The sequence below is a fragment of the Coffea arabica genome, chromosome 10e (assembly GCF_036785885.1).
Source record: "Coffea arabica cultivar ET-39 chromosome 10e, Coffea Arabica ET-39 HiFi, whole genome shotgun sequence".
Classification (NCBI taxonomy): Eukaryota; Viridiplantae; Streptophyta; class Magnoliopsida; order Gentianales; family Rubiaceae; genus Coffea; species Coffea arabica.
In genome coordinates this window covers 4,172,913-4,199,880 of record NC_092328.1, presented here as the reverse complement: position 1 = coordinate 4,199,880, position 26,968 = coordinate 4,172,913, and the positions used below count along the sequence as shown (strand labels likewise).

The window sequence follows — 26,968 nt, the reverse complement described above, 5'->3', positions numbered from 1 at the left end:
TATTATTATTATTATTATTTGATATGACAACTTCTAACCTGCTTCGATACCATGTGGATGAAGAAGACGCAAAAAGAGTCACTACGGCATTTTACGTTGCCCAGAAGGACTTTCAAATCCTCACTGGTGGCAGCTGAATTGCACATGAAAAGTTGAAAAGTTTAGAAGTCATGGGCAGTTTAGTTTTTTTACATAGTAAAACAAAACAAAAAAGGGAATTATATGAAGCTAAATGTGGAATTGTACGAAAAAATTTTAAAAATGTGGAATTAATAAAACATTTTTCTCTATACGTCCAATTTGTATTCTCAGAAAATAATCACGGATAAGGAATACTTGAAACTCCCCAAAAGGGAAGGAAGAATGAATAACGCTTTTTATAACTTCGAAAATTATTGTGCCATCAGTAATTTTGCTAGTTGCGAGATATAATTACAATCATGGAGCGGTCGTCCCCCACCAAAACACACAGAGAGAGAGAGAGAGAGAGAGAGACGGAAAAAGAAAAGAAAGAAAAACAAAAACCAGTCATACACAAGAAGCCGGATCAGGGTATCTGTGGAGGGTAACTCCTCGGCTGATGCTTTCTTTGCCAGAACAGTCAACTTCTTCCGTAACTGGTCAAAATTGATGCGGAGAAGTGTAGCTTTTCCAGCTCTCCTCTTTGTGGTTACAAAACTACAGGGCTTTCGAACCATTAAAACTACAGTATAATGGATATCCAGAGCTCAGATGAAATCCCTTGCAATACCAGAACACAAGCAAGTCATGTATCTGAGATTAGATCATACGCACTCAGAGCCGTATGCAACAGAAAAGATGCAAAATACCTCCCATCAGAAAACTTGGGAGTTGGCCAACACTCTGTTACTTGTCATGCAACTCCTTTTTTGGAAGCAAATCTCCTCTCCGAAATCCAAAGGTGAACCTTAAGCCTGAACCAATCGAAACAACAGGAGGAATATGAAAAATATTAATGACGTACCAAGAATGATACCCTACCATAGAAAATTATATCTCAGTCAATAGGGAAGACAGAAAAAGACAAAAAAAGAAAAACGTGAACAATACTACCAGAATTTCTTGAGAAGAACTTCAGTATCTCATCAATTATTATAACCTGAACCAGAGGGAAACTCTCATTAAAAATGTGGAATGCATGTAAGCTGATAGCAAACTTGCGTTTTTACGTTTATGAAAGGTTTACACTAGTCTAATATACAGTTTCTAGCACTTTCTTAGTAAGTGAATCTTATATCAACTGTTACCACTAATATGACATCAGAGTAAATGATGTTAGCCAGGCAACAAAAGTCACAAGGAATTTGTTGTAAGCCAATGAAGAGGTTCTGTTCAGATGCAAATTGAATACCAAGACACCAGGCTAGTAAGGATGACTTAAGACCCCCTTTCCTCTCCTATCTTTCCAAATTGATGCCATCCCCCTCCTCCCATAGAATGCTAGTAAAAAAACAACTCTGCTTCATATGTACAAAGCATCAAAGAATCAAACTAACTCAATTCACGCTATTCTTTTGTCCCCGGAATCATGCATCTCTAGTTGCTTTTTTTAATGATAATTAAGAAACTGAGCTTGAAAGGAACTGTTAAAGCATACATGTCCAGTCAATTTTCGTGCAATTCCAGAAACTATGCAAATTGGTGCTTCATCTTGTCTACACTGTCTGTATGGTGTGAAGGAAAACTAAGGGCATTAACATGTTGTACCCAAGAGCTAACACGGTTAAGAAGATTTTTTGTTGATCCACAACCAGACTTAACAATCAGTAACTAATTTAGTGAATCTGTTCTAACCTTGTGGGCATTGAGGACAAGGAATTACCTGATTAGTTTTACTACTTCTGTGATATTCTTTCCCAAAAAAAAAAAAAAAATTTGGAGATCAACGTTCATCCAGTTTATAAGATCATAAGCGAAGGGGGAAGTTCGTAATATATATAATTTTTGCGTTCCCGTCTATATAAAGAAATTAACCATTCATGCATATATATTTTCAAGGTATGATTGCTCACAGGAAATGAAAGGTACAACACAACTGTCCACTCTGACCAACTTAATGGTGTTACCTGCAACATAGAGTGGGTAAAAATTAGAATATCAAAAGCCTACATGAAAATGGAGAAGCGTCATCAGTTATAAATCACTTGAAATTGTTGGAATAAGAAAAATATTGACTTACAGAGAAAAGGACTGCCAATGGCTGCACATATAGAATAAGCATGTGGAGGAGTATTGTCAGGACAATTGAAGCAACTAGCCACAAGTTACTCCAGGGAGGAATGACACTGAAAATCACAAACAGCATTTAAGCCTCCATTGCAACCAGCGAAACGAAAATGCATTACAAGTTCAAGAAACAGAAAAAGAGTACCATTCGAAACAAAGGCAGCTCAGAACTGAAGTTAAATATAAGTTCATATAACAAAACAAACTTTCACATATTTCAGCGAACTCACATGAGGGACTGATTTTCACTAAGATTGTTCAAGGCATTGAACATCTCGACTACAACAAGCACTGTCATTGAAACAGTTGATGGATGCCGATCACTAAATATGCTGCATGGATAAGCAGTTTCCCTTGTTGAACAGCTATCAAAATTCATCTGAAATGATCAGATACAACAAAGAAGTGTCAGCTGCGCAATTTTTGGACTTAGTACATACCAGAGAGTCCTAGTTTTAGCAAATAATTGTAAAACATACGATGTGCACAATCAGAATGGATAAGTAAAGCTTAAAGAAGAACACTAATGAAAGTGATACATGCAACAATTATGAAGGCATTAGGAGCTAAAAATTGTTGTACACAAAAGAGAAAAATAAAGTATACAGGTCTGCTTTAGTGTCTATGATACTTCACACTTCACATTTTGAAAACAAAAAATCTCAAATAGAAAGCTTACCAATTCAGTGTATGGAATTTTAGGTCCACTATCAGAGTACACAAACCACCATATGAATCCAGCAATAGTTGCAAGTCCAACATATGCTGCAGAAACAAAGATCTTAAAAACAACGAATAGGAGGAATAAGGTTAAAGTTAAGAATTTAAAAAATGCATCATCTGTCACATACTATGACTTACACATACAGCTTGACTTTAATGCAAGTTATTTGGACTCTTTCTGCAAGAAAACATTATATATGACATTCCAAAATCTATCAATGTGGTACTGAGTTGGACCTAGAGAATGGGCTAGGTGCATGGAAACTCTGGCTGAATTCTAATCCAAGTTGCATAATTTAATGAGTAAACTGGTCAGATGCAAACATTAGTGTACAAGTTATTGGAATAACTCCCAGATTTAGGACTTAGGACCTCTCTGAGGGCAGATCCCGACCACTCAGAAAAGGAGGAGATGGGACAGAGGTGAGGAGAATGATGTTTCTCCTACCTAAACCTGTTTCCTCTGTTCTAATTGCTCATTCTTAGTTACTATAAAACTATCGAAGACAAGAACTAACATGACATACAGGTCAAGTAATGAAGGAAATTAGGAAAACTGTCCCCAAGCAGCACTTGGTAACTTGCAGTATACTAGGAAAACTGTGCCCAAGCAGCAATTTGTAAAATATTTTTTAGCAGCAAAAATATCTGGAAAAGATGTTAACCAATATCACACCATAAGGGGACATAAGGAAGAGGATTTTAGATTATTTCACCAGAAAGTCCAATAGACAGCTGATAGTAAAACTCGTGCTAGCAATTTGAAACATAACTAATCTCCTAGCTTTATATGTAAGAATATCATCTGCAAAATGCTAACAACTTGAAACACAAGCAAGCACAAGCTATGAACACTGACAAACAAAATGCATAAACAAAGACTTGTTAAGCTATTTATTTCTACCTCCAATAACCAAATAACGAAAGAACAGCCATCCAGACACCACTGCTTCATTGACCTACCATTCAAACAAAGTTGAGATGAACCTCTGATGCTCATAAAGAATAAAAAGAAAAGGATAACAAAACATAAGTTAATAACATCGGAAACGTGATCTCTCATCCTTCACAAATCAGAAGAGTAAAAATTAATTTCCGTCGCTTCTCCTACATAAGGAGTGATTTACCCTCTTTTTTGGATACTAAAGTTTTTGCCACACATCAATAGGTGAGATGTTAATTAAATATCTTGAACATTGCAAAAATTCCAAAAAGAAAAAACAAAACACACATACTGCACTGACAGCATATTTACATCTGATTTTGAAAGAAAAGTGAGGATTAGCATCTCATTGTTTACAATAAATATTCGACAAAATTAACCTGTTTGCAAAAGAAAATTGTGCCTTTTCTATTGGCCAAAAACAGGAAAAAGCATTTCCAGATAGACATCCTCAATTAAACAGCTCAAGTAACTAAATCACACTTGATATGATCCTTGCACCACAAAAGGGTAATACCAAGCTAAATTATTATACAGACAATGTCCAATCAATTTTTATCCAGTGCAAATAACCATCAACTAGAGGAATACTTCAAAGATGAAAAGAGGGGAGAGATAAAGCTACCCCAGTGAGCCTAAATTTTGTAACATACTCATTAGAAAAGAAATAACCTAAAATTCCTACCCCAAAAAAAAACCTAAAGGAACCCAAACAAGAAAATATGAAGCCCCCTTGCCCCATGTATAGGCCCATGACCAAACAGGAATCTAGACCAAAGAACTTATCTTTAAGAAAACTCATTGTAAATACCTTACGGGGTTTAGCCTTCATAACATCCGAGTCTTGCTTATTGAATCCAATTGCTGTTGCAGGCAGCCCATCAGTGACCAAATTTACCCAAAGCAGCTGGACCTGCAAGATAATGAGCCATCACAAGTTTCAAACTTTTGTTACTTTTTACAAATGCAAACTGAAAAATGAGAAATGAACACCAAATGATCATTCAGTATTCCATGAATTTTTCCAGTAAAAGAACAGTCTCAACTTTCAGATACTGTTAAACAGCCCACTCCCCAAAATACTTGTTTGCCTTTAGGATACATTTAAGAATACTGATAACTGAAATATCACAAATTAATGAATCTGTAGAATCTCTCAGCTAAGACATTCCATCTAGGATCAATTTGAGAAATACATCAGTCAATGCCGGCTTTATTAGGTCCATTTCAATACCCAAACCATCTTAAAAGATCTCTACTTTTATGTTATAGGTGCTATTTGTGACATATGGTTGTCCCCATCTTTTCTAGCTTCACAATCCAATTTTAAAACCTTAAATTCAGCTGCACCAGCTCCATCAATGCATTGTTTCTAAGTTTCTCAGTGCTTTTTGTAATCTAGAATCTTGATTTCTGTTTACAGGTATGTCTTGAACAAAATCCTCTCACTCTTCTCTACCTGCTTGAGTCCTGTTAGTGAACACTCTTTTCATCTGCCACAGTGCATAGAAGAATCATGAATTATGAACAGGGTGTCCAACAAATGTCAAGAAAGCATTGTAATGTGAAACAGACATTTAAGCGTGTAAGGCAAGTCATCTTTGTTATTTGTCAAAAGCCCAAAGTGCAGCACCACGAACATCAACTGGTCAAGCACAAACTACTGTAACCATGTCAGAGGGAGAAAGGGAGGGAGAGAGAGGGAGAGAGAGAGGTTGGTACAACAGAAAGCAAGTTTTGAGGAGATAAACCACGGGGTTGGGGGAGCATTTTCCTTGACTTATATATTAAACTCGATAGAAACATGAACATGCACTTGACCAACTATCGAATGAAAAGCAAGGGCTTAGCAAAGTGATAATCTATTTAAAAAGCTGGAAAAAAGGAACTTAAGAACAAGTGCTATGAACACTTTAAAAATGTAGCAACCAATTGAACTCACAGGCATAAGGGTATCAGGTATCCCAAGTACTGCTGCAAAGAAAATACAAACTACTTCGCCAATATTTGAAGATATCATGTATCTGATAAACTGCTTTGTGTTGTTATAAATAGCCCTTCCCTCTGCAACAGCCTATCAATGAATAAAAAAGGTTAAATGGATAATCAAATTTATGGTGTAAGTTTTAGAATATTAATTTAATGTCTAAAATCAATCAGTTTGAAAAGCATAAAACCGTGAGTCTATTAAAAAAAGCCGTGAAAAGCAAGGAAAGAGGAACTCACTGCAATGATTGTTGTAAAATTATCATCAGCCAAAACCATATCTGATGCACTCTGAAAGGCAGCCATAGAAGCAAATCCGACTTAATGACAATGGTCTCTGAAGATGCACTCAGAATGTGCAATGCAGTTGTACAAAATAAAGCTTAGCCAATTGCAAGTAAATCCGGTTAAGTAGAAGTATCAAACTAACCACACAACATCCAAGTTTCAGCAAGGCAATTGTAATAAGCACTCACCTACATGTTGTCATGTTGAGTGCTTATCACAATTGTCTTACTGAAACTGGGACGTTCCCCTGCAAGCCCCCCCCCCCCCCCAAAAAACAAAAAACAAAAAAAAAAAGTTCCCGTACAAGGGCGCCTACTCAGACCATCACCTACTCAGATTTGAACTTCAGATAATTAGCAAAGCCAATTTTGATATTTGAGACCGGACTAGTGGTGCAATTATGAAACAGAAATCCAGCAAGAAAGAGAAGCATTTAGGTCATGGAAAGTAATAAAGCAGAGGTAGAAAAACAGAAAGTCATTTTGTATTTTTCAGAATTGGAAATGGAGAGAAAAGCTTGAATTTGGCTACAGAAAGAGGCCCACTACTATATTAGCTTCCAAATCAAAACCAAAAGAAACATCACTAGAACAGTCCAATTTTCATTCTGTAGGATTGCACTGACAAACTGGCAAGGTTAGTCTGTTTAAGGACATTGAAGATATCTGAAGCAGGGTATGTAGCACATTCTGTTTCAGAAACCTAAACACTTGAAGGATTGCTTGTTTTGTACTGAATAAAAATAGTAGAACAGGATAGGCAGTCAAATCAAAAGGAAGTAGCAACAGCAAGTATAGGCCAAAACAGATACTGCCATTACTCTTGCTCTCCGTAGAGGGATATGCCATTAGTCTTATTCACTCTCTGTAGAGGGATATTATACACTAAAATTTCCATCGCTGCCAGCAACTTTTACAGCTGGAATTCTAATTGCTATTTCTCCATTACGACATAGTCAAATCATTAGGTCCACAGAGATGGTAGCAAGAAGTAAATGAGCATAACGGTTACTTCAATTTTCTTCATTTCTCATATAGACAGCTAAAAGTCAAGTACCTTGGCAACAGCTGTTCCCGATCCCATTGCAATTCCAATGTCTGCTTTCTTCAGTGCAGGTGCATCATTAACTCCATCACCAGTCATAGCAACCTTAAAAATTATGGTTTAGTTCATTTTGCACAGGATAAATATTCAGAAAGATATGTTGAACTGCGACTAGTGTCTGCTTTCTACACTGCAGGTGCATCATTTACTCTGTCAACCAGTCATTGCCAACTTAAACTTCAGGGCTTAATTTCTTTTGCAAAAGATAAAGATTCAGAAGACATCGTACCACAATTAGTTTCACATGCTCACATTCATGTGTTCACTAACTCTACTAAGGCCAAATCTGTGATACTTTATTTGTCATATTCCTAAATTAAAGTGACTATGCAAAGGAGACAGGAAACTTAATCCACTAGAGAAGGCAGAAAGGTCGAATGGAAGAAAATTAAGACTGTGAGGAAAACCAAGTGCTCTTAAACAGGTTTGAACAACTACATGCTTTACTCTAAACAACCTGGATTGGGCCAGTTAGTCAAAAGTCATGATAAACTCAACTCACAACCACTACAATCACGGTAGTAGTGATGGTAGAATGCCTTGTAAACATCATCTTTTCCCTACTAATCAGAAATCACGGAAAAAAAATTACCACAATAGAACTCTTCTATCATGTTATTGGAAAATATCATGTATTAACAGTTGCACTAATCGACCATCCAAAATGGGTGGCTGCAATAAATGCCATATCAAAGAGTCTGGTCAAGGCATTAAATTCAAGACCCAATTCCCAAATCTTCACTAAAAAGTCACCTCAATGACATGAACATTTTTTTATATGTACAACCCAAACCAGCCCCCTCCCCTCACTGGAAAAAAGACAATGAAAGCAAGAAAGATCCTATATGGTTAATCAAAAAATACAGGACTCAGAAGACTACCATGCTTTATACTAACAGCCGAAAAAACAAAATCAAATATATAAAATAAAACAAAACTGAATTCCACAAGCAACAATTTCTTGATGAAGTCAAAACTAACATGGTAGCAGTGAAACTTTAACCTCCCAAGCTATAAAGAAGCCAATGACTCTCAAGCATTATGACCATGACAAGCAGTAACTTCCTTTATTCAATTCATGAAAACAAAACTTCACTGAAGTAGTCATAGTTGTCATGTGCATTACAGGATACTAACCACCTCATTTTGGTGTTGTAAAGCTTCAACAAGTATCCTTTTGTGAGATGGTTCAACCCTGACAAGGAAACAAACCAGAAAATGTCAGTTAAACATATTAAACCCCAACTAGTACTCTCTTCAAAAAGATTTTACAGAAAAGGCAGATAAAGATTAAATCTGAGAGGACCTCGTAAAAAGTGACATTCGTTGCAATGCCATGGTTTTTTGCAATGCTGGAAGTTGTTCAAACTCAGAAGCAGTGTAAGAGTGCCCTGCAAAATCTTCTAAGTGATTGAAGGCACCAATTTTTTGGCACACGGATTCTGCAGTCGTCTAACATTGCATCCCAAATTAAAATCAGTTCAAAAACATATGACCTAGCTCAAAGACATCCAAAATATAACCAACACAGTGGAAATAGAATTACCTTATTATCTCCAGTGACAACAATAACACGTATACCAGCAGTCATGCACGAAGCTATAGCATTTCTTACTTCCTCTCTTGGTGGATCAAGCATTCCAACCTTCATTTTAACAAGAAAATCAAAGATGAATCTTCTGTTTCAGCAAATTAACTGTAGAGGGAATATACTGTTCGAAAGGGAAAAACAGTGAGCAATAGAAAAATCTTAACCATCCAGCTAATGCTGTTACTCAATTTGTGTGCTAATAAAGCAAGAAACACACAATAAACAGGCGGGTGGGAAGAGAGAGAGAGAGAGATGCATCTTGTAAGTTAACAAGAATGGAGAAATGGTGATATGACTAGACATAATGACTGTTGGAAACCTATGCCCCCTATTTCTCCACACCTAATATAACATTGACATAGAATCTAGAAGAACAGACTCATTGAGTTTGCAACCATCCTGAATTTTCAAATTATTTACATAGCAGATGGCATATACAGATGCTATAGCTTTTATCACAAAAAATTACAAAATTACTGATTTCCCAAGGATGTAACAAGTGTAGTTGATCACAAAGTTGACTACATCACAACCAGTTGATAATCAAGAGACACCAACATCTGGTCCTATAGCATTGCGAGTGGTACCAACAATTCACATTTTCAAAGCAAACATTTCTAATTTATTTTTCCTGCAAAAATATCAGGATAGTGAACAAAAAGTCTGGTTATCAGGTCAGTTTATTGACATGAGGGTTGAGATATTCTAGTTTAGATTAGTAATATATGATGAAGACTGGAAGAAATGTTAAAGACATTACTGAACAGAAAGCATACCAACCCAATAAATGTAAGTTCTTTTTCATCATGAAAGGAGAGCGCCTGTTGACCCGTAGGCATCTTTTTCCAGGCCAGAGCCAAGCATCTTAAGGTTTCTTTCCCTGCAAAACTGGTTGAAGGAAAATCTCTCAGCACCAGGCCACGGTTAAGGTAGACTACTTAATATAAGTAGTACCCCACTTATAAATGGGTCCTACTACAACAGAGTAAAACTATAAACAGGTAGAAGATCAAGAAAATCAAACATGACTCCAACATTTACAGTATATCCCAAAGTTCATTATTCATTTCCAGACCACAAGACAAAACTCATATTCATTGCCAGACACATTTTACTATTGAGGCAATTCAATAGAACCACTTAACAATGAGTTTAAACTCAGGTTTAATGCAAATTTCCACTCTTACTGATTCAGTCAAATTCTCAAGTTTACTTGTTAAGATCATTAGTAAATCAAATGTTAGTGCAATATGGACTAGATACAAAGACCAACATATTAGACTAGTATATTCACGCAGCAGCCTGATTTAGTGCAGCACATCTGGATGGATTCACAGTTGACAAGGGCTGTATGTCATTGTGTACAAAAAATCTTTTCAGAAGTTTGAAAAGTTGGCTGTTGGAGTATAGTCTATCATCTTTGGCAACAGAACCAAGAGATTTACAATTCACAGAATGTTATTCTTTAGTATGACATGCAGCACACTCATCATCAGATACAATGAAGGAGTGAAGAAGGAACAAGGAAAACCAGATCTTAGCGACTGGTCTTGATCCTTGTATTTTTTTTATTGAGTGTATGTAGAGACTGTTACTGCTTTAAAATTCCCTCCCTCTGATGCACTAGCATAACTGGGTGTGTGCCTTTCTTTTCTGCCAAATTTGCTTTCCTATCATTAACCTAGATCCAGTTTATATAAAAAGAAACAAATGTGGCAAAATAGCAACAACAAATTTATTCAACCATGTGTCATATATGCCGGGGTAGTTCTAAGTTGTTTTCTCAATGTATAAACAAGAAGACTCGGATAGGTGAGAAACCCTATGGCCCTAACCTATGGAATCTTGATTCCAGCTCGGCTCTTATTGCTGCAGTTAGAGGAACAGTGGAACCATCATCATTGCATAGGATAGTTGTACATCGAGAAAGTATACTCTCTGGAGCACCTTTAGTGAGCATGATATCCATCTGCTTCCGGCTACAAAGGACACTCATCATCTTGCGATCACGAGAAAATTCCAACGCAGATATCTGAGAAAATATCCCAAAGAATCACTCCCTAGAAGTGCATCGAATGACAAATCACAAAGGCATGCTTAAGGAACTAATAGTTAACACTGTATATACCATATACAACTGACCAAACATCAACTGAGAAAGGAGAATTGGTATTCTATGAAACATGTAATCGTTCTCAGTTGGCCAATCCCTTGTCCACTAATTTATGATCAAATAAAAGGTATTAACTGACCAAATGGCTTTAAAAGAAAGCAAAAATCAACTAGAGTAAAAAATTATGTCTCTGAGATAGCATACCAACAGGCAAGAGGTATAAAGTAATAGCGATTTTTCAAAGCTTTCAACTGAACATTAGTCATTGGGAAGATGGATAGGCACAATTATAGTAAGGATATTCCACTTGCCTTTTTACTCCCCTCCGGGGGGAGACTTTTGACCTGGAAAATTCATCAATGGCATTTTGAAGAATTTTACCCTTACATTTAATTATACTTAATCCTCTTGAACCCACCCTAGTATCACTTTACCTGCTCAATTTTTTCAGAGAAAATTTATCATATATTTTTGTTTGAAGATGCATTTTATGCCATATTTGCTGAATTTTGACTCACCGTATCCTAAACCAACAGTTAGAATTGGTGAACAAAACTTTTCATGTAGTTGGCAACAACATGATATTTTCTTCTTATGGTATATGAGGCAGTAGTTAAGGGTTATTTATACATGATCTAGAATGAGGGGAAGCATGAAACCAGGAAGGGAGAATGAAGACTTTGACAATCAGTTCTAAATCCTAATACAATGAAACAATGCTCCTGACTACTTTATATTTAAATCTCATATTAAACAATATGAAAACTAGAAGTACGGGTGAAGCCTTCAAGGTAGGTACAACAAGAGTTGGCCAAGCATATAACTGCAGTTCATGATTGAGCAAAATTGCAAAAAAATAAAATCTCTATCTTCAGTGGTCAAACTATTGATCTAAATTTTTACAAGGCAGATAAGTGGCTAGTATAGTTTATAAAAATTACTATTTACTGAAACACTATAGGATGAATTTGCAAGCATACACTGGATGGCCTCAGAATAACTAGCCAAATTCCAGAGAAGTCAGCACTAACCATCTCGGCCCCAATCCTCAAAGACTCAAAATAAAGTAATCCATATCAATGCAACATGTTCACCAAAGACATCAGTTGGAGAAATAAAAAAATTCACAAAACTCAAGGAAATAATGACTATCAAGTAAAACATTGTATTGTTTGGAGTAACTTTACAATTTCCATGAAAAAAAGAGCTACACAGTTTCCCCCTGATGCCACAAAGACTCCGAGTTTGGTAACTACTAGCAATGCTACATATTCACCAAAGATGCCAGTGGAGAAACTAAAAGACACATAAAAGTCAACCAAATAATTGTTATCATGCAGTAAAGCAGTGTATTGTTACCGGAATAAGCTTTCAATGCCACAAACATGATATAAGATGGCACAACATCAACAAAATGAGTCCAAACCTTTTTGAATTGGTTCTCCCAATAACGGTTACAATAGGATGCCCTTTCATGCTTGCTTAGCATATTCAAAGCAGAAGGCATGGAATCAAACCCAGGAAGACCAATCTGATGCCAGGATAAACAAAGTTCAAACTCAATATGGAGTTCAACAGAAGATACAGCTGCAGGTTCTGGAAAACAAAGAGAACAACCTTTTCTGCTAATACCCGGAGGGCGACTTCGGTGGATTCACCAATTTTTTCATAGATCCTCTTTTCAGGATTGTATTGTATCACAGACTCATTACAAAGAGCTGAACACATTGCTATGTGGAGGAGAGAATGATACTGGGCGGGAATCTCAAGCTGCAAGACAATATAAATGAGTAAATCCAACAGCAAACAACAGATCCTAGAAGAGCCACAATTTCCCCCAATGACAGTTCCAAAGAAAAATCCAAAGTCCACTGCTTGCTAATAAAAGTAAACATTGTCGTGTTCTTTCGGTATTGTCAACAGAATATTGACTCAAAAAAAAGTAATCTTGGCAGACATGATACAGACAATAAAGTTGGGTGCTGAGATGAAACCGACTTGCGCTTTTACAAAGTTGCATGCGAGAAGATCAGTGAGGGCAATAGATACTTCATTTTTACATTTTTACTAGATAAATCTTGAATTTGTAATTTAATAAAGAAATTGGTGCCTCTCCAGTTTGCTAATCAACATTCATCCAACAAGCATATGCCTCCCACTACTCCAAATTTCTGCTGCAGACTCAGCAGAGTTTTAGTTTACATGATAGTCCTCAGCTAAATGAAACTCTACTCCAACATTCAACTGTCTTGTGTTCTCTGTAAATTAATAGGCATTGATATACTTCTTCACCACTCAATTTGGTCATTTATATTTCCCTCAAGTACAAACACTAAAGAAGGACAACTCTTTCTCAATAGCTCAATACACCAGCTAACCTTTGTCTCCTTTTGGTGCCACACTACCTTCCAAGCTTGTTCCTGTTCTCAGATGCACCTTACTTGTACAGTAGATAGCAAGTAAAAGATTGCCCCAGTAGTATTTTTTTAAACTATCAGATATATGCATTGCTAAAATCAGAAAGCCAACAAGCTCTCTGACAAACATTTAACAGATGAAAGACAATATTACAATAAAAGAGCGATATGGCCCTAAAGATATGTGAACATTAAAGCCAAAGTGAAGCATTGTTTATAATAACATTTACCTGAATACCATTGCTGTCAAAGATAAAACCTTCTGGGGCATAGGTTGTGCCACTCACACTATACTGGGCAGCAATGGGACCATGATTTACAGACTGAAGTACACATATCTGAAAAAGAAATTGACTCAATACCATGTTTGCTACATTTCATTCTCATTAGCACATATACAATAAAAAGAAAAAAGAAAGCTGGCTTCAATCTTAAAAATGTGAAACATATTTTAGCAAATAATCAGCAATAGCTAGAACAGCTAGGTTGTTTGGTGGACTGTTGAATCCCTCTAAATTCAGATAGAGATCACACAGATTTCTCTCCCCCATATCAAGTACACTGGGCATTTGGTTAAAACTAAGATTCAAGTTACTCTACAGGCCGTTCAAGACATACACCTCCAATTGCTTCACAGGTTGGGTAAGTGTACTAACAAACCAAGAACTTAGTCTTTATTCTTCGAGGGGGTGGTGAGTGCTAGCAGGGGAATGAACTGGTCTTAAACTAAAGCAGATACATAAATTTGATAACTTATGCAAAAACGGAATATATAATGCCATAATGGAGCACTAAAGAAATGCATTCGTCTAATAGGAAAGCCAAAATGCCATCTGGTATCCTGTTTATGAAATGTAACATGTTACTCTCACTGGAAATGCAGAACAAGCAACTGCCAAGAATACACCAGTAAAAACAAATTTACCAGTATGACTATATAAGTACTTCTAAAGCATCTATTTTGCTGATAATGTCAGCCTAAGGGAAAAATAACAGGCAGAAATACAAAACTGACGAAAAAAGACATGATGTTCACCTTTGAGACAGACATCATATTGGTAGTCAGAGTACCAGTCTTGTCACTGCATATAACTGTTGTGCAGCCCAAGGTCTCTACAGATGGCAAGGATCTTACTATAGCATTTAAGCGAGCCATTCGCTTCGTTCCAAGTGCTAAACACCTATGGAAGTTAGTAGGGAAACCATGAGAATAGTAGACAAGCTGCAGAAAGTTAATTCTAAAGGAGATTAGCTTATGGCAAGAAACTTTTACACAGTAAATATATGTGTCCTCAGAATGAAATATCAGAAGCATTACAAATAACTTAAATAGGAACTGAATATCATTTCAGGCCTACACTACCTGCGATAAACCAATGCAGACATGTGATCCTATCATTGCATGAAAATGAAAACTAAAATTAAATCTATGCATCCACAATATCATAAACTACGTGAAACTGTCCTGCTTTTCAAAAAAAAAAAGTAAAGTTTATAGAAGTCACTGAGTTTGTTTGGATAAGAATTTATTTGGATGATTTATTTGATCCAGTTACGGTAGCATTTTTTGTGATGTGATGTATGTGAGATAAAAAGGTGATTGGGAATTGTGTGTGTGATGTAAGCAAAACAAAATCTGAAATAAATCTTGCAAACTTTCTTTGTCCAAACAAACTCATTTACTCCCACAGACATTAAAACCAGTTTCAGACTTTAACAGAAAATGCAAAGGTTCATTTCTTTTATCCATATTAACAGTGCTTACACCAATTCTATACATTTATGAGTATTAACACAAACAGGACATGTAAAGCATCATAAATATCTTCAAAAACTCAAATAGGAAGCCATGATAACTCAGACCTAATAGAGTCTTACATTAAACAATGCCTATGATGATAGAAGTGCATCAACAGTTCAACAAACTCATACAAAATCTCACAACAAAAAAGGTCCTAGACATCAATTTTTTATCGATGAATTTCAATGCAAAACGTGGATGAAGCAGAAAGTAAAAAGATTTAGGGTAATTAAAATTTAGCCTCCTGTGGTTTAGCGCTTTTTCACATGAGCCTCCTATGGTTTCTAAAAGCTATACATAACCCCCTTGTGCTTTGAACTAAAGTGTCAAAGTGATGGATATCGTCCTCCAAAAAGGCACAGCTATAATGTCAATGTCCCCCTATTTAAAAACTGAAATGACTACAGTAGTCAAGATATATAAATTGTGTGAATTACATTTTAGCCCACTCTGGTTTAACTCTTTTTCACCTGACCTTCCTATGGTTTTAAAAACTATACATAAACCCCCAAGCTTAACAAAAATTTTCTATCTTGACCTAAGGGTACTCTTAACATCAGCTGGCTCAGTTACAGAGAATGATTTCTGTAATTTTGAAACTTAAATCTAACATATGGGGAGGTTATGTAAAGACATAAGAGGGCTATGTTAAAAAGCGCTAAACCACAGAGTGCCACATTGTAATTTTCTCAAAGATTAATATTCCATAATAATTGCAATTTGCAGTACTAACATTTTACATGGAATAAACATAACAAAAAGGTCTACCTATAAAATGAGTATACCTGTACAGATGAAGACGGCATTGTATGAACAGTGGTATCAAGTAGAGTAATTTATCAAGCTTCATGATGGGAAAATATGCCAAAAGTTTTTAAATTAAGCACTCACGTTGTAACAACAGCAGGAAGCCCTTCAGGAATTGCAGCCACTGCAAGTGCAACAGCAATCTGTGCAGTCAAGACATGTGAAAAACAAAATGTAAGTGACATGAATCATAACTTTAGACAGAAAGTGATCATTTTAAAAAAAGAAACTCATCCACAAATATTACCTTAAAGTAATGTATAGCACCTCTCAAAAGACCGCCATGGGCAGGATCCCGAAAATGACCAATGTTCACAATCCAAACCAATACACATATACCAGCAATAACCTAAAAGAAGAGAAAAGAGCAAATCTTGGACAAACTCAGAGAAAAAATGACATAAAGAAAGTTCAAAGATAAGCTTTCATTTCTCTGACAACATACAAGAGACAAGTCATACGATTTTAGAAGACAGTCTAATCTAATTTTCATATTCTAAGGCATGGGAGAAAGACTAGTCAAGATAACGGATTCTGTATGTCTACGAGCTATAATGTGAAAAAAGAGATCCCTGATACATAGCAAATATGCTCAAACCACAGTACATGTAGATTATATGATCCCCTGATACATTGCATATATGCTCAAACCACACCATTCGTATTCCTTGAAATGATAAGCACATACCATTTGTATTCCGATTATGGAATGACACGCCATTGAAATGATAAGCACATACCATTGGTCATGTTTACTAAAATTTGTCTATTGAGTTTCATTGTATTCCCTACTTTAAAATATTAACTGACATAAATCAAGGCAAAGTAAATAATTTCAAATAAGAAAAAGTGCATTTTCTTGTTCCAAAGCTGAAATCAGAAAGAGAAAAGTTTCGCTGATTATATGGTTTGAAGTTAAAAAAAAAATTATGTCCTGCGAATTTCAAAGGAAAATGTAGTTCAGGAAAGATATCTAACAGGTGCAGTCTTCTAAATAGCTCTATGGAGATTTTTAAATCTGAAAGGAAAGTCAAGTGGGAACACAGCAGCTTTTCTTAAAGAAAATCTACAGCAAATTGAACTGATACAAACAGATATAACAAAGAAAACACTGAAAGCCAACTAATAAAAACAACTGGAAGAGGTAAGAAGCAACTGGAAATTCCATTGCAACAAGGTGATGAAAAAAGAGCACATATGTTCAGTCCAAATTGGTATTTAAATGTTCAACGTGCAAACACAACAAATACAAACAACATTTGGACCATCTCTACTCGTGACTCTGGTTGCTGCAGACATTTTCAGACAGTCATTCGCAATAAATCTTTAGATGCTACCAAAATTTTAAAGATAGGCGATTCGAGCTTCATGATGATATTGTTCTGAAACTTCAAAAGAAAATTAAAAAGAAAAGGAAAATATAGCCTGTAGCTCCCACATTATACCAAAATTCCAGAAAACTCTCTAGTCATTCCAGAAAACTATAACATCGTACTGTAAAGGCAAAGGAAGTAAGACAAGGAAACAAAAAATCAATGTTTATGCAAGTTTTGTATTCCTAGTTACAGGCAGGAGGTACAATCTGCAGAAAGAAAGAGAAACAAAGACAGGAAAGAGATGCACAATCACCTTGGCCAAAAAAGTTCCAAATTCATCCAACTTCTTCTTCAATGGTGTCACTTCCTGCACCAAATAAAAGATATTTTCAAAACATTCATCATAACACATCCTACAAGAATAACTACATGAGAAACAACTGACATCCTCAGTTCTCAACATGGAATCACGTATGCTTCCCATCGCAGTATTAGAGCCAACGCCAACTACAACAGCCTTTGCCCTGCCAGCAACAACAACTGTTCCCTGGCCAGCAAAAACCTTGGATTCAGTTCTTCTGGAAGTATAAAAGGGTTTCGAAATGTATATGTTTGGAAGCCAAAGATCTTTGAACAGTCTTAATTCATGAATTGTCAAAATTAGTGTAAAGTCATGAGCATCACAGGCACATTGAATAAATCCAGGAGCATTTTAGTCCCCATAACACTAAAATGATAAAGAGTTCAAGCGTTATATCAGAAATTCCAAAATAAGCTCCAGCCAGAAAACTTCTGCAGTGCATATATTTTCTGTTCTAATATGTATTTGATCCAGTCATGTTCATACCTATACAAGTCACATCAGAGTGCAAAAAACTTGACAGAACACCAGGAATCAAATGGAACAAATCTTCATAATATCCAAGCTAAGTTGATCTATCCACCATTTTGTACAGCTGAAGTAGGCAGTGAAGTTAAAAAATGAATCCATTGAGAACCCAGTCTGGTTGCTACAAAGGAATTTGCAGTTGAGAAAAGGTTGAATTGTTTTGCATGTGCTGTAACATCTAAGATACGTTGATTCAGTTTTTCTATTGGTGCAGTAGTTTTTACTCATATGAAACTTCAACATGCAGCACATCCTGTCTACCATGCACAATGTGTGAATCATCATGCTAATGTATATGATGTAAAAGCACAGCTTGCTCTGGCATTATCGCCATGCATGTTTTAACTACATCTTTTTGAGGAAACAGAAATTTCTGAAGTATTAGAATCACCATGGTTTTGGAAAAACAACAAAAAACTACCCATAGATCTTGTTACTTACTAATGACATTTTACCTTGTAAAGAATTCAAAATTTGAAAGTCAAGAATGTATGGTAGTTGGACAAAGATATACTTTAACAAAAGCAACACACCACAGGTCTGCCCATGTTACTAGCAAGTACTGCACTAAATCTCCTCAGACTACAGTATAAACTGCAACTTAAAGTAGCTTCAGAAAATGTACCGAGAAAAGGATGTTTGTCTTATCCTGGTATACAGCATTTGTAGCAATTGTAGAATCAAGCTCTTTCTCCACAGAACAGCTCTCACCTGTAATGAACCACTAGAAGTATTCATTGCTTGTCATCAGAAAGAAAATGCAGGAGGAAAAGGAAGCAGCAAGGCAGATACAGACTGAGATCTTAGTAACTATGCAAAACCATTGGTACAAAAACACAAAGGAATCTACATATAGCAGCACTTGTAACAAATCCAATCATTGGATACAACAAGAAGGCAGCCAAGAGCTACAGGAGAAGACTCCAGTAGACTAGCTAGAAGAATGTACCCTGATGGTCTTGCAAACATCATCAATAGAACATGGAAGAATCATGATTCATTTGAAGCACAAGTTTGACAAGGAAAAAATTGAAAGCTTGAAGAGACAGCAGTAGGTAGATAATACACAGCCCATGTCCACCACATGGAAAAATGATGTATCAAAACAAGGAACAATTCGGCAGAGAACCACAGGAGCCACAACAGTTTACTAAGCAATATGTTTCTAATGTACTCCTTCATAATACAACAAATAGCAACACATAAAAGCTCGATTTGGCATGACTTTAATGGATACATACCTGTCAGAATAGCTTGATCAACACGTAGATGATCACTAAGCATCTTTATCATTCTCATATCTGCTGGAATTTTGCATCCAACTGCTCTTCCAACCCAGAAAAAAGGGAAAAAAGGATATTTACTTCATAGAGAACATTGAAACAGAAAATCTCCTCTTTAGTTAGCTGAATACTACTTAAGCTGCGAATATACCACAAACTTCCACAATATCTCCAGGAACAAGGTCTGTTGCAGGTAATATTGAAAAGCAACCTGATAACATCATTGCCATAAAAAGTTCAAAGAATTAGTAGATTCAAATTCTCTTACAATAAAACACAAAATGTGATTAGCAAGACAAAGCATTCCATGAATTGCAAATGATTTGAGAAAGAAGCTTGATAACCAAGGGTGTGAGATGCATTACTTCACAATTTTACTAGGAACGAAGCATGGTGGTTTTAAAACTGGCCACACAAGCTTGAGATCATAATTCAACATCAAAAGGAAAAGTGGAAACAAGTAAAGATAAAGTCGTGATTGAGTGGATGGAAGATTTGTCAATCTATACCCATTAGGACGGACCTTCCACCAGCTTCTTGCTTATAATGGATAATCTAGAATTTTATCTTGCTTTGGTGTGGAACTAGTTTTAATCAAACATGCCAACAAAATAAAGCCACTGAATATACTAATATTAGATATTCATAGTGGAGTCAAAACAGGACCTCTTAAACCCTACCAACAGATAGTTTTGGCAACACAAAGGAGGCAAAATTTTTCTCATTTTCTTCTCTCCTCACATTAGAGGTCAGGAATCTAGTTTCATCTGCACTTAAATAAAACCCCTACCCTTCTTGAGCGTCATTTTTTTTTTTGTAAATAAAAATTAGTAGCAAAACACCAACAGCAGCAGCAGCTACTAATACTACATGAAAGTTTTCCATCTTCAAATCAGCCACCAGATTAAAATGTCAAAATGGTAAATCCAAGGGCAGTCTTCTCATTGTCAACAATTCATTATGTAATACCATGCTTGGATATTAGGGATGTTGCAAAGTTAATGTCTGCAAAGACACAATTCATGTCATTCAAATTAACAACTCAATATGAAAGACAAAATAACAACTCAATATATCCATTATTGCCTATCAATCTGAACCAAGACCTATTAGCTACATCATAACAGCCTACAGCTAATGAGCACACCCAAGCCAACCTATGTTGGTCCTTAAGCTTTTACCCCCTTGTGTTCTTATCTCTATCTAAGGAACTAAAGCAAACAGCAGCTGATTTGGGGTAAAAAGAAATGAAAGTAATCAAAAGGAAAATAAAAAAGCACAAGATGGTTAAATAAATTAATCCTTGTTTATTCTCATTCATGAATTCTTTTACAGCTATAACTGGAAATAGAATAATTAAAGATATCCAACCAACAAGAATTCATCAACATGGCAGATTAAAAAGAAATACATCAGACTAGCTACAACTACTTCTCAAGAAAATTAAACGTTGTAGCAAAACCAGCATTCAACATTTTTGTAGGAGTTTTACAAATGCTTTCTCTTACCATTTCGCAGGACAGTGGCAACATCAGCTTGGTAAGCACGCAGTTCCTGCATCCAATTTTTTAAGCAATGAGCAAAAAGCAGGAAAGATGAACAGATTTGAATATCCAGTAAAATAAGCATATAATGTTTACAATGGAGAGATAGAGAGCTCATCTACCAAAGATAAAACAACAGTATTTGTTAAACTTTATATGCACCTTTGCACATGGACTTCAACACCTTTACTTTAATATTACATAAAATTTCTTGAATTATGAAATATTCCAGATACTCCAAAACTTTCTATTCTATCCATCAATAGGACAATGTTTAAAAAGTTCCAAGAAGGTTAGTGGTGAAAATAAAAAGCTAAAACAACACCCTTACAACGAATATGCAATGCCCTAAATGGAGAGTACAAGACTGCCAAAGGAACAGAGAGAGTGAATACATTACGAACAGAATATCCAACTTCAAATGATTTCCAGAACAGAAACAGGTAATTCCCTACAATAAACTTGCATATCTTGAAAAATGAAGTAGATGACAAAAGGTGAGAATATGACTTTTTTGTCATAATTTATTACCATTAGATGCTTAAAAAAACGAATCTCTTGAGAAGGGGAGTCTTTCGCAAGCATTCGTTAATTTAGCATGCTTTGTAGTTCAGAAGACTTGTACAAGGGCAACAAAAGGCAAAAATTAACATCATCCACAACGAACTTATGCAAAAACCACTTCTTTCATAAAAATAAACAAAACTAACAACTTGCGTCGCAACCAATTGTCTATACATGCAGTAATATTTGCACCAGTCAGCTGGTTTTCCACCATCTAAGGTTTCAAACCACGAGGGCAGGACAACACAATCCAGAAATATTAAAACAGTAAAACTTCAGTAAAAGGTCAATGATTCAAAGTACATCAAGCAAAAATGATAAAATAAAAATGAAACCCATAAATGAAAACAGCAAAGAATGAGAAGGAACTAAAGCTCAACACTCCAACCACCAGTCTTTCCTATCCCAAGAAACTGCTCCATTTCTTTTCCAGATATCAACTGGTGAGACTTTTAAAAGATAACAATGCAATCCAACATGGAAAAGTACTACCACAGGAATCAACAAATGAAGCAATATCAACCTTCAGGTACCTTTTCTATTTGCTACAGAGATGTCTTAGAATTATTCCTCCCTGCTTAACCAACCCCCCCTCTCCCAAGGCACTGAAAACTACAAACTAAGGTTCCGTTTGATAAAACTGAATCTGAATTCTGAAATCTGAATACTGAAACAATTAATTTGCTGAATTTTAAGTACTGAAAAGAAATATATGAATGTCTGAATTTTAATGTTAAACCTATTTATACTGTTTAATAAACATTTATAACTGAATGCTTAATAAGTTAAATTTGACAAATTTGCCCTTATATCTTTTCATCCAAAAAAGAAATAGAACCTATGATTTAATTAGCTAAAAATGTTAGGTATGAAAATGACAATATTTATTTTTAAATCAAATTAATATAAAAGATGAAATATATTATATGAGGAGTATGGAGAAGATGTGAAAATTATTCAAAAGGGAGAAAAAAGAAATAGAAAATCATTAGATAGAGAATATTAGATTGTTTAATTAGATAAGAATTTTGAACATAATTAACAAATAAGGATAAATTTGGTAGATAAGATAAGGTAATTGAAGTAATTCTATTGATTCCTATCAGAATTAAGCATTCAGTTAGGATTCTTGTGCTGAAAAAAATACACACAAGTTCAGCACTACTTAACAAGTTTAGCAAATGGATTTTCATTTATCAAACACTCAAAACATTTGAATGTCTGAAAAAATTCAGATTCAACACTTTTTTATGTTATCAAGCAGACCCTAAGCAAGCAATATATTTGAAATGGCAGAAAGAAAACCAAACCCACTCTGATGTTTCAATGATCATTCCTTCCCGCAAGTAAGAAACCTCACTCAGCTACCATGTTTAGCAGATATGACCTTTCACAACCTAACATTCATCAATATCTGCTCCTTGGAGCTTTAGTAAGCACCAAGAAAGCTTAGAACATGCAGAACCTACTAACCTTTTGACAAAGAACTTACGCAAGGAAATTCATATTCTACGTGGGGATGCAACATTTGCATTGAAATCTGCTCTATGGAGAAAATGACTCATTAACAATAGCAGCTTGAAAGTCACTAGACACAACAGATCCATGAAGTTAATATAAGCAAAAACCAAAGGTTGAGCTGAAATACATGCCAAGCAAAGAAAAAACAAAGAAACCATGATAACATTTAAGTAGTACATGCAAAAGACAAATTTGTAATAGTCCAACTCAATGTATCTATCCAAACTTCTCTATGTTTATGACAGTGATCAAATGCTCAAAGATGAAAAATGACCTCAAGAGCCTTTTCAGCATTCGTTTCTGTAATTACTCCTACAGCAGCATTTGCAGCCAATATCATCAGTATCACCTAAAAGACGAAATTGTTAGATCACAAAATGCAACAGGGTGTAGCAGAGCATGATAATCCGATCCATAGAAGCATATGTAAAATACGATATAACCTAAACATCGAATTTCAACAGGAATATTGCACCCCTAGAAGACATGTAACAGGATCCTCAGCAAGCATTGTCTTTGTTATAGAAGTAAAATAAAATATGAGAACTGTAAAACATTTTGCAATCAAACAACAGAATGAATATCATGCTTCATATCAAAGGGGAAAATGGTAGGAAACTGAGTAGCTAGAAAGTTCAAGAAAATGAATGCAAAATAGATAGAGAAGCTATATCTTATGTAAAGTGGACGCAAAGTTCAAGCAAAATAAATCAAAAGCCATAAAGAAGCTTCATCTTACAGAGGGCTCCACAAAGGCTGATAACCCTGTCTCTCCATTCATCAATGCCAAAAGGAAGGACACAACAGCAGATGCAATTAATATTTTAACCAGCAAATCGTCAAACTGCTTCAGCACTAATCTCCAAAAAGGAGTGCCTGGAAAAAAAATGGATACACATGAGAAGGTATTACAGAGTGATTTACCTTTTTTTCAATAAAATAAGGACGGCAATAACTAACTGGAAATGGAAACATTGAAACAGATGGTTTAATTCTCAATGACAGTCATGCACTTATACCTTCCATATGGTAGAAGCCTAAGAAATAAGCATCAACCCATCAAAAACCTAAAAACCTATCAGTGGAGCAAGTACCTAAAAGAGTTTATCAGTAGTGGCAAAAACTAAAGATGCTGCAGAATTGCAAATGAATATGTGCAGCTTTCAAGGATACAATTTTATTTTCAATTATGGTGCTTATCTTTTTCTCCCCAGTAAATATTATGGATGATGAGGAATACCCAGCCTTGCTATACTAGAGAGTTCATATTATTGCTCAATGGAAGTGCTTACAAGAAAAGATGGGGCCTTACAGGCTGAGCCTGCCAAATATTCATGCTAAAAATATGGGGGTTAAGACACTGAAATATTCTGGGAATGACATAATCATGCACAAAAAGAGACGTCCAACATCTCTTTCAACAAATGAGACAGCTATTAAGCATTATCGGGAGTCTGCTCTTTAACTGTCTCTCTCACTCTCCCTCTCTTACCAACCCCTCTTTCCTACATTGATAGGATTATAATTGATAATTTAAAAACCTTGAATGCTAGTGGAAGCACAATTGGGATGCACACATCCTGAGGAGAAGAAAACATATGCTAAAGCCAAAAAGTCAGAATGACCTGCAGGATCTCCTTCCAGATTTCATAGATATGATGCAATAACAGGTATTGGTCATTTTTCTTTTTGACAAAGTGACATGAAGGATATATTTCTGACACTACGTGTGAAAAAACTAGTATTTACTTCAAATATACAAGATTTTAACATAGTAACAGGCTTTATTGTATAAGTTATGTTTTTGCGAGATGTATATGTTTCTTTTTAAGGAATAGCTTTTCAAACCACGGCAAGATATAGCTTCTAAGATAATAACAGAGGTGCCAAGATGAGCCATTATACAAAATAACTTTTTAGATTAAGGGAAAAAAAAGAATAACAAGGGAGAACTCCTGCACTACATTCAGAATATTGCAAGAGCATTGCTCGAACTTACTTTGTTCTTGAGGCAGCACTGGACCATCCATGACACGTCAAAAAGTGAAACATGCGTCAGAATATGTTTATTACAAATAATAAAAATTTGGCAAGAAATACTCTAATGAAAACAGTATGAAGCAAACAAATGTGCATTTTGCAAACTCTATTTGAGGAAAACAACAAGCACCTCCACCACTTCATGACTCCAATAAGAATAATTTGCAAAAAAAAAAAAATGCAAATGTGGTTGGTTCTCAATGTACCTGGTATCTAAAACAGTATTTGAAGAAAGAGGAAGAGTATGCAGCTATGCTTTTCATTTCTTCGTTAGGGAAATTGGGTTTTACTCTAACAGCTAATATCAAGTATGCATCAATCGATGCTTTTCATTTCTTCATTAGGGATATCAGGTTTTAGTCCTACAGCTAATATCAAGCATGTATCAATCCAACCCATACCACCCTACATGTCCAAGTAAATTCGAGTCCCTTCTTTAGCTCATAGTGCACATCAAACAGTTAAATTTCTATTTTTTTTAACTTAATTAACCAGGAATTGCCAATCATGCACTTGTATTCAACTACGATCCCGGGAAAAAATTCAAACTTTATATCCAGCAAAAATAAAACAAAAATGAAAAAAAAAAGTCTCAATTAATATAACACAGCCTACCATTTCGACCATATAGTCTGGCATGCTCTGCAACCTATAGAACCAAATAATTTAACAAAAAAAAGTAAGCAAAGTGAAGTAAAATATACTTAATCACCTATATTTAAAGCAAGAATTGAACTTTGAATTACAAAAAAATTGACAATTAAACTTCACATTTGCCAAAAGAGTGCTGCTAGTAATTAGCTGAAATACCTGAGAATCCGTAAGACCTTTGCTTGGGTCCACTGCAAAGAACTCCAGAACCTGCAGAAGCAATCAATCACAAGCTTCCTTATTAAATCAAAAACATCAAAGTAACCGACGCAACACAATACGAATGCAAGGAATGGTTAAGAACCTCGGAGACGGATCTAGCGAAGGCGTCCTCCATTGAGGAGGAGAGTGCAGGTTATAGAGGGAGAGAGTATGCACTTGATTGAGCCAATTAAACGACAACTCAATACAATTAGGTGATGAATTTGGAGCCTTCCTTCGTATTCGTCTTCGTCTGTCTATCTCTCAAATTTGGTGCTAGTAGTGCTCTTGAAGAAGCGTTTTGTGATTACGAGCTTCTAGAGAAGAGAAACTGACGAATATATACACAAGCCATTTAGTCGTACTTTACTGGCAACTGGCAGAATTCAGATCTGATGTTGAAGTCTTGTGCGTGCTGCTTGTGTAACTGTCACGTTTTTCCTCGTAGTAACAGGTTGAGGAGAGGGTGTTACGGTTTTTTTTTTTCTTTCGTTTTTTTTTACTATTAAATTGTTCTATGTTTTTATTTTAGGGGTTAACAACTCAAATTAACACCTGAATTAGCTGCTTACTACATTAGTGTGTGTGATGACTATACTAGCCTATCATTATCTTGTTGGTATTCTCATTTGGGATAGTAGATGAAAAAAGTAATTCTCTCTGTATTTAATTTGAATATTCGAAGGCACTTAAAAGCATTTACCAATTTGACAATTTTCATTGCATGAATTGCTCAAATAAAATGTTCTATGTGAAAGCTTAAAAGGTTCATATATTAGTCCACAATCAAATGAATTATGACTGTGATGAAGACTTATGGTCTTGTTTGGTTTGTAGTTTTTAAAGAAAATTTTTATAGTTTTCATAAACATATTTTTTAATCACATTTTTATTTCACATATATAAAATCAATGCAGTATATTTTTACACGAAAATTCC

The 26,968-nt window shown here is 35.5% G+C and overlaps 1 protein-coding gene across 5 annotated transcripts; it reads right to left on the bottom strand.

The window, feature by feature from the left end:
- Positions 1-361: 361 nt before the first annotated feature.
- Positions 362-26,338, bottom strand: LOC113712256 (calcium-transporting ATPase 3, endoplasmic reticulum-type). Of its 5 annotated transcripts, XM_072066890.1 has the most exons (34): positions 26,133-26,338; positions 25,988-26,038; positions 25,793-25,826; positions 25,137-25,154; positions 23,877-24,013; positions 23,412-23,486; positions 21,017-21,062; positions 19,660-19,719; positions 19,467-19,547; positions 18,851-18,936; positions 17,782-17,883; positions 17,650-17,703; positions 16,268-16,369; positions 16,105-16,163; positions 14,449-14,593; positions 13,643-13,750; positions 12,613-12,765; positions 12,422-12,526; positions 10,718-10,914; positions 9,659-9,770; positions 8,838-8,936; positions 8,598-8,743; positions 8,429-8,486; positions 7,244-7,336; positions 6,140-6,190; positions 5,856-5,987; positions 4,725-4,826; positions 3,875-3,929; positions 2,927-3,012; positions 2,478-2,626; positions 2,201-2,306; positions 2,034-2,087; positions 1,075-1,120; positions 362-935 (listed from the first exon to the last, which is right to left on the bottom strand). In XM_072066890.1, exons 1-34 carry the CDS (start codon positions 26,163-26,165, stop codon positions 868-870), a joined length of 3,003 nt encoding a protein of 1,000 aa, XP_071922991.1. In that variant the 5' UTR covers positions 26,166-26,338; the 3' UTR covers positions 362-867. The 5 variants fall into 5 exon arrangements, with proteins under 5 accessions (XP_071922991.1, XP_071922992.1, XP_071922996.1 ...); XM_072066891.1 differs by lacking the exon at positions 17,782-17,883 and having other exon boundaries at positions 26,133-26,308; XM_072066895.1 differs by lacking the exon at positions 25,137-25,154 and having other exon boundaries at positions 26,133-26,308.
- Between the last annotated feature and the right edge of the window lie 630 nt (positions 26,339-26,968).

Bases quoted from the DNA above. Each gene is read 5' to 3' on its own strand.
- LOC113712256 (XM_072066890.1), bottom strand. From the start codon at position 26,165: ATGGAGGACGCCTTCGCTAGATCCGTCTCCGAG. The intron at 26,039-26,132 runs GTTCTTAACCAT...TTGCTTCTGCAG, and splicing joins TCGCTAGATCCGTCTCCGAG to GTTCTGGAGTTCTTTGCAGT. The intron at 9,771-10,717 runs GTTAGGGCCATA...TCCTTCAACCAG, and splicing joins CTGGAATCAAGATTCCATAG to TTTTGCAGGGAAAGAAACCT.